General features: G+C 40.8%; 1 protein-coding gene across 2 annotated transcripts in view; it reads left to right on the forward strand.

Annotated features, from left to right (window-relative positions):
• The window catches only part of SPOCK3 (SPARC (osteonectin), cwcv and kazal like domains proteoglycan 3), a 320,500-nt gene that overhangs the window by 116,150 nt on the left and 186,352 nt on the right, over nucleotides 1-17,998 (forward strand). Inside the window, exons 3-4 of one of the 2 annotated variants that reach the window (XM_001507312.4) lie at nucleotides 9,479-9,487; nucleotides 9,583-9,628. In XM_001507312.4, the coding sequence (XP_001507362.1) occupies nucleotides 9,479-9,487; nucleotides 9,583-9,628 (55 nt within the window). The remainder of the gene's footprint in view (nucleotides 1-9,478; nucleotides 9,488-9,582; nucleotides 9,629-17,998) is intronic. The other variant, XM_001507350.4, reaches the window with a different exon arrangement.

Here is a 17,998-nt window from a genome sequence, read left to right on the forward strand (position 1 = left end):
TTTAAAAATATATCCACCCATGCAAACATATAATTTCTGGGTGTAAAGGGCTTTTTTTTTGTATTTTTGATTACAGCAATGGATGAAATGTTTCCAGATCATCTAAAACTAGATTTCCTACCTACATTTCCCTGTAGCCTAATTTCTTAACTTTTTGTTAAGACAGAAATTATATTTTCCTTTAAGAAATGAGTTGCTGTTAAAGGGTAATGATAGTTATTGGATAATATGGAGCTATTAATAAGACTGTCAATCAGGAATGCTTGATGGTTTTCTGTCCCTTGTGGGCTGTGAGCCCTGAGTGGGACAAGAACTATGTCTGACCTGATTATCTTGTATCTGCCCATGGGCTTAGTACAGAGAGTGCTTAGCACAAGGTACATGCTTCATAAATATTATTACTATTATTAGGAATGGAATATTCTTAATAGAGAATATATATCATCTTTCCAGAGACAGAAAATGACAGTACTCTGTAAGCTAATTGTGGATAGAATACATGTCTACCAATCTCTTGTATTTTATTGCACAAGCACTTAGTACAATCAGTGCTCAATAAACTCTATTGATTGAACAATTGGTCATTATTTAATTCTACTAGAAATGATAAATTAATCAGGGGTGATTCCCAACTGTAACTGATTCCTTATTTGATCCCATGTGTCAGTTGTACAGCATTGTATGCTTTGATGGCCTCCTGATTTTTACTGTTTGCATCTCTTTTATTATAGTTATCAGATTTTGAATCTAAGTGAACATAGGTTTTATGGAACAGGCTATTTTGGGAAGAGACAAAATCATTTGTTTTCTGAAGGCATCTAAGATATTTCTGCCTTAGGCCTGACACATAAATTGGAGAATAGACTTATTGTTATGGGAAATTCTTCAATGCCAGTTCACATACTGACTTCAGAGTCTAACGCCTCCCCCTGTGGGGAATTTTTGGCCTTTGGAGATGATGCTGAATTTTAAAGTTGGTGGGTGGAGCCACCTCTGGCATATCTCTCTGTGTTCTCTAGTTGACTGACTGTGGAACAGCATCAGTGCTTTGGGGGAAAAAAAACTCCAAACAGAATACAGTAATCACACAGACCTATTGTGGCAGAAAAAAAAATTGACCCTAGGCTCAGAGCACCAGAATTCTGAATCTGAGTCCTGCAAGGAGATTTTCTAAAATATATGCTATGCCTCCACAGAATGAAATGTATAGTCATTTCCAAACATCTTAAATAAAAACTTCCTTAGCAGCAACAGTGACCTGCTCCCTTATTCACTAGGAACAGAAGGCTGTTGAGTATAGTACATTTTGTCATTTGACTTAGTGGAAAGAGCATGAATGGGGGATTAGATTTGGGTTCTAATCCCAGGTCCACTACTTGCCTAGTGTGTGACTAGGTGAAAGTAATTTCTCTTTCTGTGCTTCAGTTTCTCTTGCTCCAAAATGAGGATCAAATATCCACTTGCCCTTCCTCTTTAACTGGGTGCATCAGTGAAACCTGGACTGTTCCTGATCTTTTTATTTTGTAGCTACTATTGCAGAATCTAAAAGTGATGATATTTATTAAGTGTTTAATATCATCAAGATTAAACTGCTGGATTTAGCTAGTGCGTATATGGGTTTGTGGCCTGTCCAACCTGATTGACAGCTGCTGCCTTAACCAGGTGGGGATTCTTGGTTTCCTCCTCAAGAATCTGCTAAATTACTTCAGCCTCAGAGACTGTCCTGCCTCTCCCCAAGATGGAAAGCGAGTTGGGTGTTCAGAGGCAGATGGCATAGAGTTGGAAAAATGAAAAATGCTAGGAAGAGTTCCTGGGAGCCTGTCCTTCCCCTGAAATTAAGGGAGAACAGACCACTTAAAATTGTGATGACTTTCTCATAACATTAGGGGATGGAGGCATAGGGATTGTACCCTCCAATAGCTATGCTTAAGGACATCCATCCCATCCTAACTGATTTACAGCAACCAAGGGGCATTTGGGAGACTGAGAAGAGGCAGTTTATGCTGTCTCAAGCATATGTCAAATCATCAGTGGGTTTTATTTAGTGCTTAGTTTACTCAGAGCACTTACTAAGTTCTTAGGGGCATACAGTGCAGCTGGTAGAAACAATTCCTGCTCTCGAGGAGCTTATAGTCAAACAGACTAGGAGGCAGTCTTGAGAGGCTCCATCTGAAAAACAGGCACCTCTAGACAGATTAAATGCTCTGCACACAGAAAGTACTCAATAAATATGATTGAATGAATGTGGGTAATGGGTCCAAGATGCTCCCTATTTGGGGTATTTTAATGGGATTTAAAGGGACAGGACAAGGCTGGTCTACATTTGGTAGGGCCTTCTTTGTGTAAATCTCTGTACTAAATAACCCCCAAATAAAAGCATATTTGATTTACTCTGCAAAAATATGGTCTTGTGCTGTTCAGGAAAAGTGATTTTGACCAATAGAATTCTGTTTAGAAAATATCTTGTTTTGGGGACTGTAGTTCCTTTGTGGGTAACAGCAGATTAAACAGCTCTGATTCATTCAACTGTGCAGCTGTGTGTTCATGAATGACCTTAATGTTAAATATTAGTAAAGGCACACACCTAATACCAGTTGTCCTTGAGAAAAATAGTGGAGTCCCTGAGTTCACAGAAAATGGAACAGTATATCTTCTAATTCTTTTGGCATCCTAAAATTGAAAATCATTCTAATTTAATAGCTGCTTATAACAAGTATGCTTCTTAAGTAAGAGTCGATGCTCGCTAAACATATTAGTTTTTGAAAGGAGATAGAGGAAAAGAAAATACCCATGTGATTTGTCTTAGCCGGTACCGTTTGTAGCTTTAACCATCTACTGGTTTAGGTGATAACTGAATTAGAGAACTGTGACATCTATCTACAATGTACTCTCCCAAGCACTTGGGATAGAGATCTGCACCCAGTAGATGCTCAATAGATAGCTGCTTGATTGAATTAAGTCTTGGATATAAATGAGTAATCAACCTTAGAATCTTTGCCAGTTGGAATAAAAGATACCACTGCTTTAAAAGTTAAAGGAGCAGCATAGTCTAGTGGAAAGAGCGTGGCCTGAAAGTCAGATGACCTGGCCAAGTTATTTGCATGCTGTGTGACCTTGGGCAAGTCATTTACTTCTCTGTGCCACCATTTCTATATCTGAAAAATGGGGATTTAATACCTGTACTTCCACCTGATCAATCATATTTATCAAGCACGTATTGTGTGCAGAGCACTGTATGAAGAACTATGAAGAGTACAGTACAACAGAGTTGGTAGACACATTCCCACTAGACTGTGACCCCCCATGCCTGAAAAGGGACTGTATCCTGTGTTGAGCCCACAGCCAGCTGCCTTTATTAGTGACTGTTTTGTGATCCTGTGAAAAGCAACAAGGAAGAGACTTTGTGAAGGCACTGATGGGCTCAATCTGGGACCGGTGATGGCTGACCTGTGGGGATGGAGCATGGAGGGAGGTGTGGCCTTCTCTTCCTATTTACCTAGTAGCAGGCCTAGACCAATCAATGACTGCCACGTTATAATAATGATGGTATTTGTTAAGCACTTACTATGGGCCAAGCACTGTTCTAAGCACTCGGGTAGATACAAGGTAATCAGGTTGTCCTACTGGGGCTCACAGCCTTAATCCATTTTACAGATGAGAACCGAGGCACAGAGAAGTTAAGTGGTTGGTCCAAAGTCACAGTAACTGCATTTCTTTGTCCCCTCTCCTTCTGCTTTACAATTGGTGTGAATGGTTAACTCTATGCAAAGGCATTCTTTTTCAAAGTCATCCATACATACTTTGGGTCTCTGTATGATTACAGCAGTGCAGTATTCTTGTAAATCCTCTAGAAGACTACTTGGAATCTTAGCAGGTGCAGAAGTCCATTTCCTATTAATTTAAGTGGCATTTAGAGAAAGGACATTGTTCCACTGGGCTAGACTGCATTGCCAAATAGTGGGCTACTGGGTGTAATTCAAAGAAATGACTTGATTCCTGAGAACACGGACATTACGCAGCTGAATACTTCTGGAGTAATTTATCTTCCTATTTTTAGTCTCAACAGGGGAAATCAGTAGGAATACTCCTGTTGTAAGTTTCCTTGACCTCCACAGGACTGAAACTCACTGTCTTTGATGTGGGATTTATTTTCATTCATATCTTGTCAAGTGGCTTAAAGATTCATCTAGTCAAGTCATTACTGGAAATAGGAAGAGGAATAGTTTGTAACATTAAACCCTCATCTTATCATTTATGATTTAACATTCATCTTTCCTTATTAAACCCATACATAATTCTTGATGGACCTAACTTGTGAGGTTGTGCTCTCTGAACTATTATTACAGTCAGTCGCTCATATTGGTATGGAGCACTGTACTAAGGTCTTGGGAGAGTACAATAGTATTAGTAGATATAAATCCTGGCCTCACAATGCTTAGAATCTAGCAGGGCAGACAGATACGGAAGTGCATTGATGATAAGAGAAAGTAGTAGAATTTAACGGTATTTACCTAAGTACTACCAGATGTTGTGAATAACTAAATATTTAGGTGGCTTGGAAGTGATGAAATGGCAGTTGGCAAAATGAGGTGGGAAGGGTAGAAATCAGTTGGAGCAGACCTCAGGGAGGAGAATGTGATTTCAAAAAAAGCAGCATGGCTTAGTGGAAAGAGCACGGGCTTGGGAGTCAGTGGATGTGGGTTCTAATCCCAGCTCTGCCACTTGTCAGCGGTGTGACTGGAGGCAAGTCACTTCACTTCTCTGTGCCTCAGTTCCCTCATCTGTAAAATGGGGATGAAGACTGAGCCTCATGTGGGACAACCTGATTACCCTGTACCCCAGTGCTTAGAACAGTGCTTTGCACATAGTAAGCACTTAACAAATACCAACATTATTAAACCTGAATCCTCCTCTTGTCTGCTATATGACCTTGGGTAAACCACTTAACTTCTGCCTCAGTTACCTCACCTGTAAAATGGGGATTAAGACTGTGATTCCCACGTGGGACATCCTGTTGACCTTGTACCCCAGCACTTAGAACAATGTTTTGCACATAGTAAGCACTTAAATTCCATAATTGTTATTATTATCATTATTAGTAACAGAACTTTGAAGATGGGGATGGCAGTGGTCTTATCTGCCAGATGTGAAGAAGGAATGAATTCCAGGCAGAAGGCAGAACCTGAGCAAGAGGTCAAAGGCGTAGCTTGAGAAGAAAGAAGAGTTAGAGCAGAAGTATAGGGAAAGAAGAGTGGATAAGTAAAAAAGAAAGTGCTAATTGAGTGTCTTTGAAGTGGGGAGAGTTCCAGGCAGGCAGAAGGGCATGGAATGAAAGACAGTAACAGGCAAGATAAGCATTGAGGCACAGTGAAGAGATTCGCCTAGGAATGAAAAGTACAGGGTAGAGTTTAATGGGAAAAGAGAGTTGTTAAACAGGAGGGACAGAATTGATTTGATGCTTTAAAGCCAGTGGTCAGGAGTTTCTGCTTGTTACACTGAAGATTGAGCCACCAGTGGAGGTTTTTGAGGATTTCGGGAAAGTTTGCAGAAGTATGTTTTAAAAAATATGATCTGGGTAATAGAGTGGCATATGGATTGGAGTGGTGAGAACTGGAGGTGGGGAGATCAGCAAGGATATTGATGCAGTAATTGAGTTGGGGTAAGGTAATGGCCTGGACCTTCCCTGCAGTATCCTCAGAGGAGATCTCCTCCCTCCTCGCAAGTGCCACCCCCTCCACCTGCGCCTCGGACCCCATTCCCTCTCATCTTATTAAAACCATCGCCCCTGCCCTCCTACCTTCCTTAACTTCTATTTTTAACCACTCAATCTCCAAGGGCTCCTTCCCCTCTGCCTTCAAACATGCCCACGTCTCCCCCATCCTAAAAAAACCCGCTCTTGACCCCACTTCCCCCTCCAGTTATCGCCCTATCTCCCTACTACCCTTCCTTTCCAAAATCCTAGAACGAGTCGTCTACAATCGATGCTTAGAATTCCTTAACTCCCATTCTCTCCTAGACCCCCTCCAATCTGGCTTCTGTCCCCTCCACTCTACCGAGACTACTCTCTCTAAGGTCACCCATGACCTCCTTCTTGCCAAATCCAATGGCTCCTACTCCATTCTAATCCTCCTTGACCTATCCGCTGCCTTTGACACTGTCGACCATCCCCTCCTCCTCCATACCTTATCTCACCTTGGCTTCACGGACTCTGTCCTCTCCTGGTTCTCCTCTTACCTCTCTGGCCGGTCATTCTCGGTCTCCTTCGCTGGAGCCTCCTCCCCCTCCCATCCTTTAACTGTTGGAGTTCCTCAAGGGTCAGTTCTTGGCCCTCTTCTGTTCTCCATTTACACTCACTCCCTCGGTGAACTCATTGGTTCTCACGGCTTTGACTACCATCTCTACGCAGATGACACGCAGATCTACATCTCCGCCCCTGTCCTCTCCCCCTCCCTTCAGGCTCGCATCTCCTCCCGCCTCCGGGACGTCTCCACCTGGATGTCGGCCCGCCACCTAAAACTCAACATGAGCAAGACTGAGCTCCTCATCTTTCCTCACAAACCCAGTCCTCTCCCAGACTTCTCTATCACCGTGGATGGCACGAGCATCCTTCCCGTCTCTCAGGCCCGCAATCTCGGTGTCATCCTTGACTCGTCTCTCTCGTTCACCCCACACATCCTATCCGTTACCAAGACCTGCCGGTTTCACCTCTACAATATCTCCAAGATCCGCCCTTTCCTCTCCACCCAAACGGCTACCTTACTGTTACGGGCTCTCGTTATATCCCGGCTAGACTACTGTGTCAGCCTTCTCTCTGACCTCCCTTCCTCCTCTCTTGCCCCGCTCCAGTCTATACTTCACTCCGCTGCCCGGCTCATCTTCCTGCAGAAACTATCTGGGCATGTCACTCCCCTTCTTAAACAACTCCAGTGATTGCCTATCAACCTCCGCTCCAAACAAAAACTCCTCACTCTAGGCTTCAAGGCTCTCCATCACCTTGCCCCTTCCTACCTCTCCTCCCTTCTCTCTTTCTACCGCCCACCCTGCACGCTCCGCTCCTCTGCCGCCCACCTCCTCACCGTCCCTCAGTCTCGCCTATCCTGCCGTCGACCCCCGGGCCACGTCCTCCCACGGTCCTGGAACGCCCTCCCTCCTCACCTCCGCCAAACTGATTCTCTTTCCCTCTTCAAAACCGTACTTAAAACTCACCTCCTCCAAGAGGCGTTCCCAGACTGAGCTCCACTTCTCCCTCTACTCCCTCTGCCATCCCCCCTTTACCTCTCTGCAGCTTAACCCTCTTTTTCCCCTTTTCCCTCTGCTCCTCCACCTCTCCCTTCCCATCCCCACAGCACTGTACTCGTCCGCTCAACTGTATATATTTTCGTTACCCTATTTATTTTGTTAATGAATTGTACATCGCCTTGATTCTATTTAGTTGCCATTGTTTTTACGAGATGTTCTTCCCCTTGACTCTATTTATTGCCATTGTTCTTGTCTGTCCGTCTCCCCCGATTAGACTGTAAGCCCGTCAAACGGCAGGGACTGTCTCTATCTGTTGCCGACTTGTTCATCCCAAGCGCTTAGTACAGTGCTCTGCACATAGTAAGCGCTCAATAAATACTATTGAATGAATGGTGGACATTTGGATGGAGAGGAGGGGATGGATTCTGGAAAGGTTTGGAAGAAGAACAAGGTATTCATTGATAGGGCAGATACTGACTGCTTTTATGTATCCCAGATTTCAGAAACATTCAGGACATGTCAACCTCCCTCCCCCTCAAAAATCTCAGTGGTTGCCTGTCCACCTCCATATCAATCAAAAACTTCTCACCATTGGCTTTAAAGCACTCCATCACCTTGCCTCCTTGTACCTCACCTCGCTTCTCTCCTTCTACAACCCAGCCCACATAATTCACTCCTCTGGTGCTAACCTTCTCACTGTGTTTCGATCACCCCTGTCATGCCAGCAACCCTGGCCCATGTCCTTCCTCTGGCCTGAAATGCCCTCCCTCCTCAAATGTGACAATTAATCTCCCCCCCTTCAAAGCCTTACTGAACGCACATCTCCTCCAAGAGGACTTCCCAGACTAAGCCCTACATTTTCTCACCTCCCACTACCTTCTGCTTCTCCCTGACTTGCTAATTTGCTCTTTTGCCCTCTCCCAGCCCCACAGCACACATGTATATTCCTGTAATTTTATTTATTTGTATTGATATCGTTTTCTTTCTATTGATGTCCACCTCCCCCAGCTCTAGACAGTGAGCTCATTGTGGGCAGGGATTGTCACTCTTTATTGTTGTATTGTACTTTCCCAAGTGCTTAATACAGTGCTTGTCACATAGTAAGCACTTAATAAATGTAGTTGAATGAATGAATGAATGACTGCTTTGTTCCAGCCACAGAACTTGTGTGGAAGCTGACAACTTAATACAAAATTTTTTTTTTTAAACCCACTATTTATTGAGCACCTTCTAAATTCAGTTCACTGTACTAAGCGTATTGGAAAGTACAGAAGATATAAAACACACATTTCCAGCTCATAAGTTGCTTAGAGGTATTAAAGGACAAATTGTAGGATTGGCCTGCATTTTTGCCTTTTAGTCTGCTTTGCTTCCAACAAGACACTAATTCATGGGTGTTACTTAGCAGGCTTCATTTTCCTTTAAAAGCCTTTTAGTGGAGAAAGATGGACTCAGATTGGGGTGATGATATGTCCTGAAATATATAGAACAAGGTTTGAGACTTTATTCTAGATAGATTGTGGTAAATGGACTTGTGGATGATCCCAATTCAGTGGAAACTTTCTCACTTATTTTTTTGACAGTGGATATTGTTTATGTAATTGGGCGGTTCATATTTTTGCTTTTCTAGTGTATGTGCCAAATTGTGAAGAACCGCAGTTGAATTCACAATTTGCATAGTGCCCTTTTAAAAAGCATGTGCAGAAACTGTAGTTTCCTAAACCTAATCCACTTAATAACTTTAATATGATCTATGGTGTAATTATGTTTTCCTTTTATTTCAAAAATTCAGTTATATTTTGTTTATCATAATGATTTCACTAAATATCCCCGTAACATTACATATGCAAGATCTCTTTACAATTTATGGGGTATTGCAGAATTATTTTGTTACCTGTTTTGTAATAGCTGCATTTATTATTAATTAGTGCTAGTGGAAAATGAAACTGCATAATTGAAAACTAGTAAGCCATTTTATTGCATGTTAGCATGAAGCAATTATTCGCATTTTATCTAAAAGAATAAATGGCCCAAAGTCTCAGCATAGAATATTTTGGAAAGGATAATGCTAAAAAATATATATTTTACCACTGACTCATTTCATTTAGTGAAAGAAGTGACACAGTAATTATGTATGACAATTTTTTGGGAAGACATTTTTATTGTTTACAAGCACAGAGTTGCCTCTTGATAACTGTAATTTTTTTCTTGTTTTGTTTTATGCTGCTTGCCATTGCAGGAAGTAGAGGTCTGTATACCGTTTTTGTATTTTGTATTTATTTTAAGACATTACAACAGTACGATTACCTTTGCTACACTAAATACTCAATATTTTCCCCCCAGGATGATTATTTTCGCACTTGGAGTCCTGGAAAACCCTTTGATCACGGTAAGAAATTGCCTTTTCCAATATGAGAAATACAAGGTTTAACTTTGTTTAAAGCTATTTTTAAAAGCAAAATTCCCAAGATAAGTGGTGAATTCTGATCTAGTTCAGATTATAAATGTGGATTCTGTTATACAGTTGTTGTTTCATGTACTATTAAAACAATCCCTCAGTACTGTTTGGGAAAATTTTGTGGTGTTTCACTGCTATCAGAAATCTCTAAGAACCCAGGGCACTAGGCAGTTTTCGCATACTGATCTAATATCTTTTTGTCTCTCTCAGTGTTTAGCATAGTGTTTGGTACAGGGGATAGCATTTAATCAAAACCAACACAATAATAATACTGATAGATTTGGGTAAATCAGTTGAACAAGGACTCTGTCTGACCTAATTGTATTGAATCTATTCTAATGCTCAGAACAGTGCTTTGGCTACAGTAAGTGTTTAACAAATAGTATTGTTTATGAGTTGAAAATAGAAAAGGATTTGGGAAAGAACGATTGAAGCATAGACACTTCCAATGAGGCACAACACTGAGAGTCATTCATTCAATCATATAACGCTTGGCTCCTTGAAGGAAATAATATTGTAGGACCTAGTACCAGGCACGCATGGGAAATGTATTTCATAGCCAATTAGTTCAACCTAATAATTTCCTTTAGAAATCATCAGAGAATTCTGGTTGCAAACCATTGTTTTTAATTTAAAAGGGTCAATTTTTAATTGGTCATCTTAAAAACATTGCCATGTGTCTAATACTGCTAAATGTTTTTAAGATGATCAACTGAAATTGGATTGGATTTTTTTGGGGACTAATTTTCAGCATGTAGTAAAGTTTTATCCACTGATTACAGACTTTTCTGATTCAAACACTAAGCTGTGTAAATACAGTGGCGTAATAATGATACCTGAATTGACTTTTCTCCTACTGAAAGAAATACTCTTAATCCACTCACGGAAAAATACAAATCCTATAAGGAGCATCCAAATTCTAAAACTCTACAAGTTCCTAGTGGCCACTCCCAACACTGAAGAGGAGAAGTTTGGTAATTAGAGAAAATATAAAAAAAAATCCTTCCCTTTTGAGAATGATAAAGAAAATATGTGTACTAAGTATAATTTAAAGTAAACTAGTGAAGTATTTGATTACAAAAATCTGCCAGATAACTACTAGAGGTACTAGAATTTGGGTTTCAATTTAAACTATTTTAGTGATATACAATAACTGCTCAATATCAAACATCTTTATCAATAATAATAATAATTGTGGCTTTTTTTAAGCACTTGCTATATGCCAAGCAGAGTAGACATGTGGTGGAGCCAGGGTTATAATCCATGACCTTTTGACTCCCAGGCCCATTCTCTTTCCATTAGGGCATGCTGGAACCATCACAAATGCATTTTTAAACCTTTGGTCCAAAGTTTAAAAAAGATGAAAAACCTGCAGCAGTCTGTGGGTTGGATTTTTACATAGAACCTGTTAAATACTGGAAAATATTTCATTAAACTTTGGAATATTTTGGAAAAAATTCAAGTAATGTAATTGCAGTGTTGCTAACATCTAAAATACATAAAACATACACAAATCTGCTGAAGAATAATTTTAATGAAGGCATGAATCTTTTTGAATGATGCTAATTGGATTGTAAATTACAGACTTTACACACTGAATTAAGAATTTGGACTTAATTGATATAAGGATGTTAATATGGAAACACTATTTGAATGATTAAAGATTGTGTTATTTTGTTTGAGCAGATTAATTGTCAAGATAATGCTGTAGATAGCATAAAGACCTTTTCAGCATGACTCTTCTTGTTTTTATCAATTTAGCTCATATATAATTTTTTGGTGGGAAATAAACATTCTTAATTTTCACAGATACTAGTCACCGGAAGTAGTAGTTGATTCCTCAGAACTGTTGTGGAATACTTTTGATTTTTCTTCTGCAGAGCAGGAAAACATGGATCATCTCATTTAATAATAATAATATTAATAATGATAATTCTGGTATTTGTCAGGCTCTTACTATGTGCCAGGAACTGTACTAAGCGCTGGAGTGGATACAAGCAAATCAGGTTGGACACAGTCCCTGTCCCACACTGGGCTCACAGTCTCAATCCCCATTTTCCAGATGTGGTAACTGAGGCACAGAGAAGCAAAGTGACTTGCCCAGAGTCACACGGCAGACCAGTGGCCGAGCAGGGATTAGAACTCATGACTCCCTGACTCCCAGGCCTGCGCTCTATTCACTATGCCATGCTGCTTCTCCTAACTGAGGTATCCTTCCCCTGCTTCCTTTTGTCTCATAATTGTGTCAACTGGAAAGGGCTAAGACATTGCTACCTTAGGTGTGACGGTTTTATTAACAAGAAGGTTCACACTAGGTCCACCCTTAGGGATGTAGTAAAATTACATCAGCTTTTGGATGCTCCTGGTACATTGTAAACTCTTTGTTGAGGACAGGCTTCATCTCTACCTACTCTATTGTGTTCTGCCAAGCAGTTAGTACACTGCTCAGGACACAGCAAATAGTGAATATCACAGATTGTATTGGTTAAATTCCCCAAAGCCAAGGAATGTGCCTGTGTTTTGAATGGTGAGAGAAGGACATTGTCAAGAAAAGTGGAAAACAGCAGCTGGAAGGCTGGGGAAAATTTGATTCATGTTCGTAACACTTCTTTTAGGACCAAAATCCCTCCTTATACCCAGACTCTTTTCAGACACAGTCCCTGTAATGAAATCCTCCTGTTATGCCTTTTTTTCCTTTCTCATTTAATCTCATTGCTGTTTGAAATTTTGGCGTGCAAGAAGGCAACTGATTCTTGTTCTCCTTTAAACACGAAAGAGGTTAATTGGTATTATGTTAGTATTCTTTCTGTAGTCGTTGACCTTAATTTGGATCACTTTTCTTGGGGATAACGTTTTCTACTCTAAAATGTATAGAAGCAGAATAATAGTTGCTATTAGTTGAATAGGAAATAGTATAGGAAGCCTGTATCAGTTTCCTAATTCAGTTCTGTTTCATTGATGTGATTTGCCATAGCCATGCTATTTTTATATTGACCTGTCTGAACTTTGAGCTAATAGTGTTGTGGAAAAGTCAAAGAGGCAGGATGGGAAGAGATCACGAGACATTCACTCATTGCTAAATTCAAAACACAGTATTTTTGCTAAGGGCTGGTACTTTAGAACAGTTAGCTAGTCTTGTTAAAGTGGCCAATTCACCCTTAGAGGTTTCCAGGATCTGGAAATAGCACAAATTTATGTGTTCATTAAGTTACTTTTTGATCAAACAATCAATGGTATTTATTAGCATTTACTTTGTGCTAAGCACTGTACTAGGTGTTATGGGGAGAGCAATACAATAAAGTTAGTAGATGCATTCACTGCACACAGGAGCTCATAGTCTAGAGTGGGAGACAGACATCAAAATAATTACTGAAGGGGTAATTAGAGAGTATAAGGATATGTACTTAAGTGCTATGAACTTGAGGCTGGGGTCTTAAGGAACACAGATCTTAGTGTGTGGGGAATGCAGAAGGCAGAACAAATGGGAAAAATGAGGGTGTGATTTTTAGTAAGATTTTGAAGGTGGAACTAGAGGTAATCTGCCACATATGATGGGAAATCAACTCCAGGGAAGAGGGAGGATGTGGGCAAGGGGTTGGTGGTGAGACAGAAGAGATTGAGGTACAGGGAGTAGGTTGGCATTGCAGTGAGGTGTGGGTTGGGTTATAGTGGGAGATGAATCAGTAGTAGAGTACATAGAAGCACAAGAGCTGATTGAGTACCTTAAACCCTGCTGATTGATAACTGCTGTCTTGGCAACAAAGGGCAGTGTATATGGCATTTTTCCAGGAAAGATTGATATGACAATATATTCAATTTAAAGGACAACGATATAAGCTTTTTTCCCCAAAGTCTGCCAGGGAAATTTCCCATCCAGTCTCGTAAGCCCATAGGTCTGGTATCGTCCTTGACTCCGCTCACTCATTCAACCCACGTATCCAGTGCCTCACCAAATCCTGTCAGTCTCACCGTTGTAACTTCACCAAGATCTGCCTTCTCCTCTCCATCCAGACCGCTACCATGTTAGTACAGTCACTCATCCTATCCTGCCTGGATGACTGTATCAGCCTCCTTTCTGACTTCCCACCCTCCTGCCTCTCCCCATTTCAATCCATACTTCACTTCGCTGCCTGAATTATCTTTCTACAGGGCATGTCATCCCCCCTTCCTCAAAAATCTCCAGTGGTTGCCTATCCACCTCAGTATCAGACAAAAACTCCTCACTGTTGGCTTTAAAACACTCCATCACCTTGCCTCCTCCTACCTCACTTCCCTTCTTTCCTCCCACATCCTAGCCCACACACTCCACTCCTCTGCTGCTAACCTTCTCACTATGCCTCAGTCTCCCCTGGCCCACATCCTACCTGTGGCCTGGAATGCCCTTCCTCCTCAAATCCACCAGACAATCACTCTTCCCCCCCTTCAAAGCCCTACTGAAGACACACTTCCTCCAAGAGGCTTTCCCAGACTAAGCCCCACTTTTCCTCAGCTCCCACTCCCTTACGCATCAACATGACTTGCTCTCTTTGCTCCCCCCCACCCCCCACCATACCACACAGCACCTATGTGTATATATGTGTATTTCTATAATTCTATTTATTTATATTGATGTCTGTTTACTTGTATTGATGTCTGTCCCCCCTGCCCCCCGCCCCCACCAGACTGTGAGTCAATTGTGGGCAGGAATTGTCTCTTTCTATTGCTGTATTGTACTTTCCAAGTGCTTAGCACAGTGGTCTGCCCACAGTAAGCACTCAATAAATACAATTGAATGAATGAATGAATGTACTCCACCTTTCATGGATCAGTTCTACATTAAGAACCACTGGGTTGATTTTTCCCTTGCCCTTTAATTTCTGGGCTTCTTTATGCTAAGAATAACAATATTCTATCTTTTTTTAAATGTTAAGTTATTAAAAAAGGCCATTGATAGTTCCCAAAATCTCAATTTTTCTGGTTCCTGATTTGTGAGGTAATTTCATGGCAGTTACAAAATTTCAGCTTCCACAGAATACCAGCTTTCTTTATATTTCTGTTCTCTAAAGGTTATTTTTAATTCAAGGAAATGATATTGAAGAAGCAATTTGAAGTAAGATATTTCTCTATATTGGATCTTGGGAAATGTCTTCATAGAGAAAGGCATGCCTTTCTTTTTAGCAAGCAGATAAAGATATTCATTCAATAGTATTTATTGAGCGCTTACTATGTGCAGAGCACTGTACTAAGCACTTGGAATGTACAAATCGGTAACAGATAGAGACATTCCCTGCCCTTTGACGGGCTATGAAGTGTTCTGTATTTATTCATTCTGCTGCCCAGATCACTTTTCTACAAAGGTGTTGAGTTCCTCACTGCTCAAGAACCTCCTGTGGCTGCCCATCCACATCTACATCAAACAGAAAATTATTATCTGTTTATTATTAATTAATAATAATAATAGTAATGTTACTATTATCATTATTACTATTATCTTACCTCACTGCTTTCCAACCCAACTTTCACACTTCACTTTTCTAATGCTAACCTACTCACTGTTCCTCAGTCTTATCTATCTCACCACCAATCTATCACCCACATCCTGCCTTTGGCCTGGAATGCCCACTCCCTACTTCAGTCATTCAACCAGTAGTAGAGAAGCAGCTTAGTGGAAAGAGCACAGGCTTGGGAGTCAGAGGTCATGGGTTCTAATCCTGGCTCCGCCGCTTGTCAGTTGTGTGACCTTGGGCAAGTCACTTAACTTCTCTGTGCCTCAATTTCTTCATATGTAAAACGGGGATGAAGACTGTGAGCCCTACGTGGGGCAACCCGAGTGCCTTTTATCTACCCCAGTGCTTAGAACAGTGCTTGGCACATAGTAAGCACTTAACAAATACCAACATTATTATTAGTAATAGTAGTATTTTTCAACTGCTTACTCTGTGCAGCTCTCCATACTAAGTACTTGGGTGAATACAATAGAATTAGCAGACAAGTTCCCTGCTCAAAATGAGCTTGCAGTCTAGAGTGGCAGACAGACATTAATATAAATGATTTAAAGCATACAATTTAATCTGTACGTAAGTGCTGTGGCGTTGGGGATGGGGCAAATGTCAAATGTTCCAGCGTAGGGTGAGGATGTGACAAAGGATTCCTTGGTGAGATAGATGAGATCAGGCACAGTGAGTGAGCTGACACTAGAGGAGCAGAGTGTGCAAGCTGGGCTGTAGTAGATTTGTGAGGTGTGGGTAGGATGGGGCAGGCTAACTGAATGCTTTAAAGCCAATGTTAATGAGTTTCTGTTTGATGTGGAGACAGATGGGCAGTCATTGGAGGTTTTTGAAGAGTGGGGAGACCAACGTTATTGTTGATAATTGATCCATGTCCCAGAATGAAGTATGGATTAGAGTGGGGAGAGACAAAAGGCCAGAATGTCAGCGAGGAGGCAGATATCATAGTCAAGGCGGGGGATAGGATAAGTGTTTGGATTAGAATAGTAGCAGTTTGGTTGGAGAGGGAAGAATGGATTTTAGCAATGTTGTGAAGGTAGAAACGATAGGATTTGGTGACGGATTGATCATGTGGATGGAATGAGAGAGATGAGTCGACGAGTCACGTTCGACAGACGATCACTCTCCCCACCTTCATAGCCTCATTGAAGGGCACATCTCCTCCAAAAGGCCTTTCCTGATGAGGCCTTCATTTCCTCTTCTCCCACTCCCTTTAGTGTCGCCTTCGCACTTGGATTTGCACTCTTTATTCCCCCCACCGTGAACCCACAGCAGTAGACACAGTTCATTTATTTGCATCAGTGTCTGTCTACTTCTCTAGTCTGTAAGCTCATTATGAGCGGGGAACGTATCTACCAACTCTGAGAAGCAGCATGGTCTAGTGTATAGAGCACGGGCCTGGGGGCCAGAAGGACCTGGGTTCTAATGCTGGCTCTGTCATTTGTCCGCTGTGTGACCTCTGGCAAGTCACTTAACTTTCTGGTCCTCAATTACCTCTGTCTGTAGAATGGTGATTAAGACTGTGAGCCCTATGCGGGTCATGGACTTTATCCAACCCAATTATCTAGTATCTACTCCAGTGCTCAGTAAACTGCCCGGTACATAATAAGGGTTTAACAAATACCATTACTAAAAGAGCAAAAACAGACTCTTCTATATTTCACTCTTCAAAATGCTCAGTACAGTGCTCTGCATACAGTAAGTGATCAATAAATACAAGTAATTGATTGGCTACGTAGAAGAGAGTCTTCCAGGTAAACAGAATGAAAGTGCTCTATGACATTATATGGGGCTCTTTGTATGACTTCAAGTTTATGATTTTTATGGACCTTATCATGGAAAGATTACCACTGCCTAACTTTAAGACTATAAAGACTAATTTCCATTTATTGGTCTTGCATTCATTCTTTGTAAGTTTGGATTAGTTTTTGGGTGCTTTGTATGGGCCTATGAAAAAAGCAGTAGGAAGAATTTAGTGCATTCAGCTTTCTAATTCTTACTGCTCATCATTTGGATGATGAATTTTTTACTTTGATATTAGGTTTTTTTAATACAATCATGATTTTATTTATTGATATTGTTTTTGAACCTAATGGATCATATATTTCATTTTAGGTTATTTAAGAAGACAGGTTTATGTAGGGTTCATTTAGGTAAAAATGTTAGTAATGCTTCAGTTTTAAGAATAATAGGAGGAGACCCACTATAACAATTAAATTGCAAAATGCAGCAGAATATATTAATGCACTTTTAATACTTATATATTAGATATCTGTAGAGCTAGTCATTGGCATGAAAGTGAACCTTTAGCCTAATAGTCTAGCAATAATATTTCTGTTGAAAACTCAGTAAAATTAAATGTTAAACTTTTAAAAGTGAAAGTTTGAACTTTGAAGGAAATCACAATCCTAAACAATCTTAAGGATAATGGAGGGGAATTTTTGTCAGGCATTGTAATTCTATTATTATTTTAATAACAATAATATAATGATGGTATTTGTTAAGCGCTTACTATGTGCAAAGCACTCTTCTAAGCGTTGGGGGGCGGATACAAGGTGATCAGGTTGTCCGGCTTGGGGCTCACAGCCTTAATCCCCATTTTACAGACGAGGGAACTGAGGCCCAGAGAAGTGAAGTGACTGGCCCAAGTCACGCAGCTGATAAGTGGTGGAGACGGGATTAGAACCCACAACCTCTGACTCCCAAGCCTGGGCTCTTTCCATGAGCCTCGCTGCTTCCCAAACCCTCCCAAGCACTTAGTACAGTACTCTGCACATAGTAAGCACTCACTAAATACCACTTATTCATTGATTGT

The sequence above is a fragment of the Ornithorhynchus anatinus genome, chromosome 12 (assembly GCF_004115215.2).
Source record: "Ornithorhynchus anatinus isolate Pmale09 chromosome 12, mOrnAna1.pri.v4, whole genome shotgun sequence".
NCBI classification, from domain to species: domain Eukaryota; kingdom Metazoa; phylum Chordata; class Mammalia; order Monotremata; family Ornithorhynchidae; genus Ornithorhynchus; species Ornithorhynchus anatinus.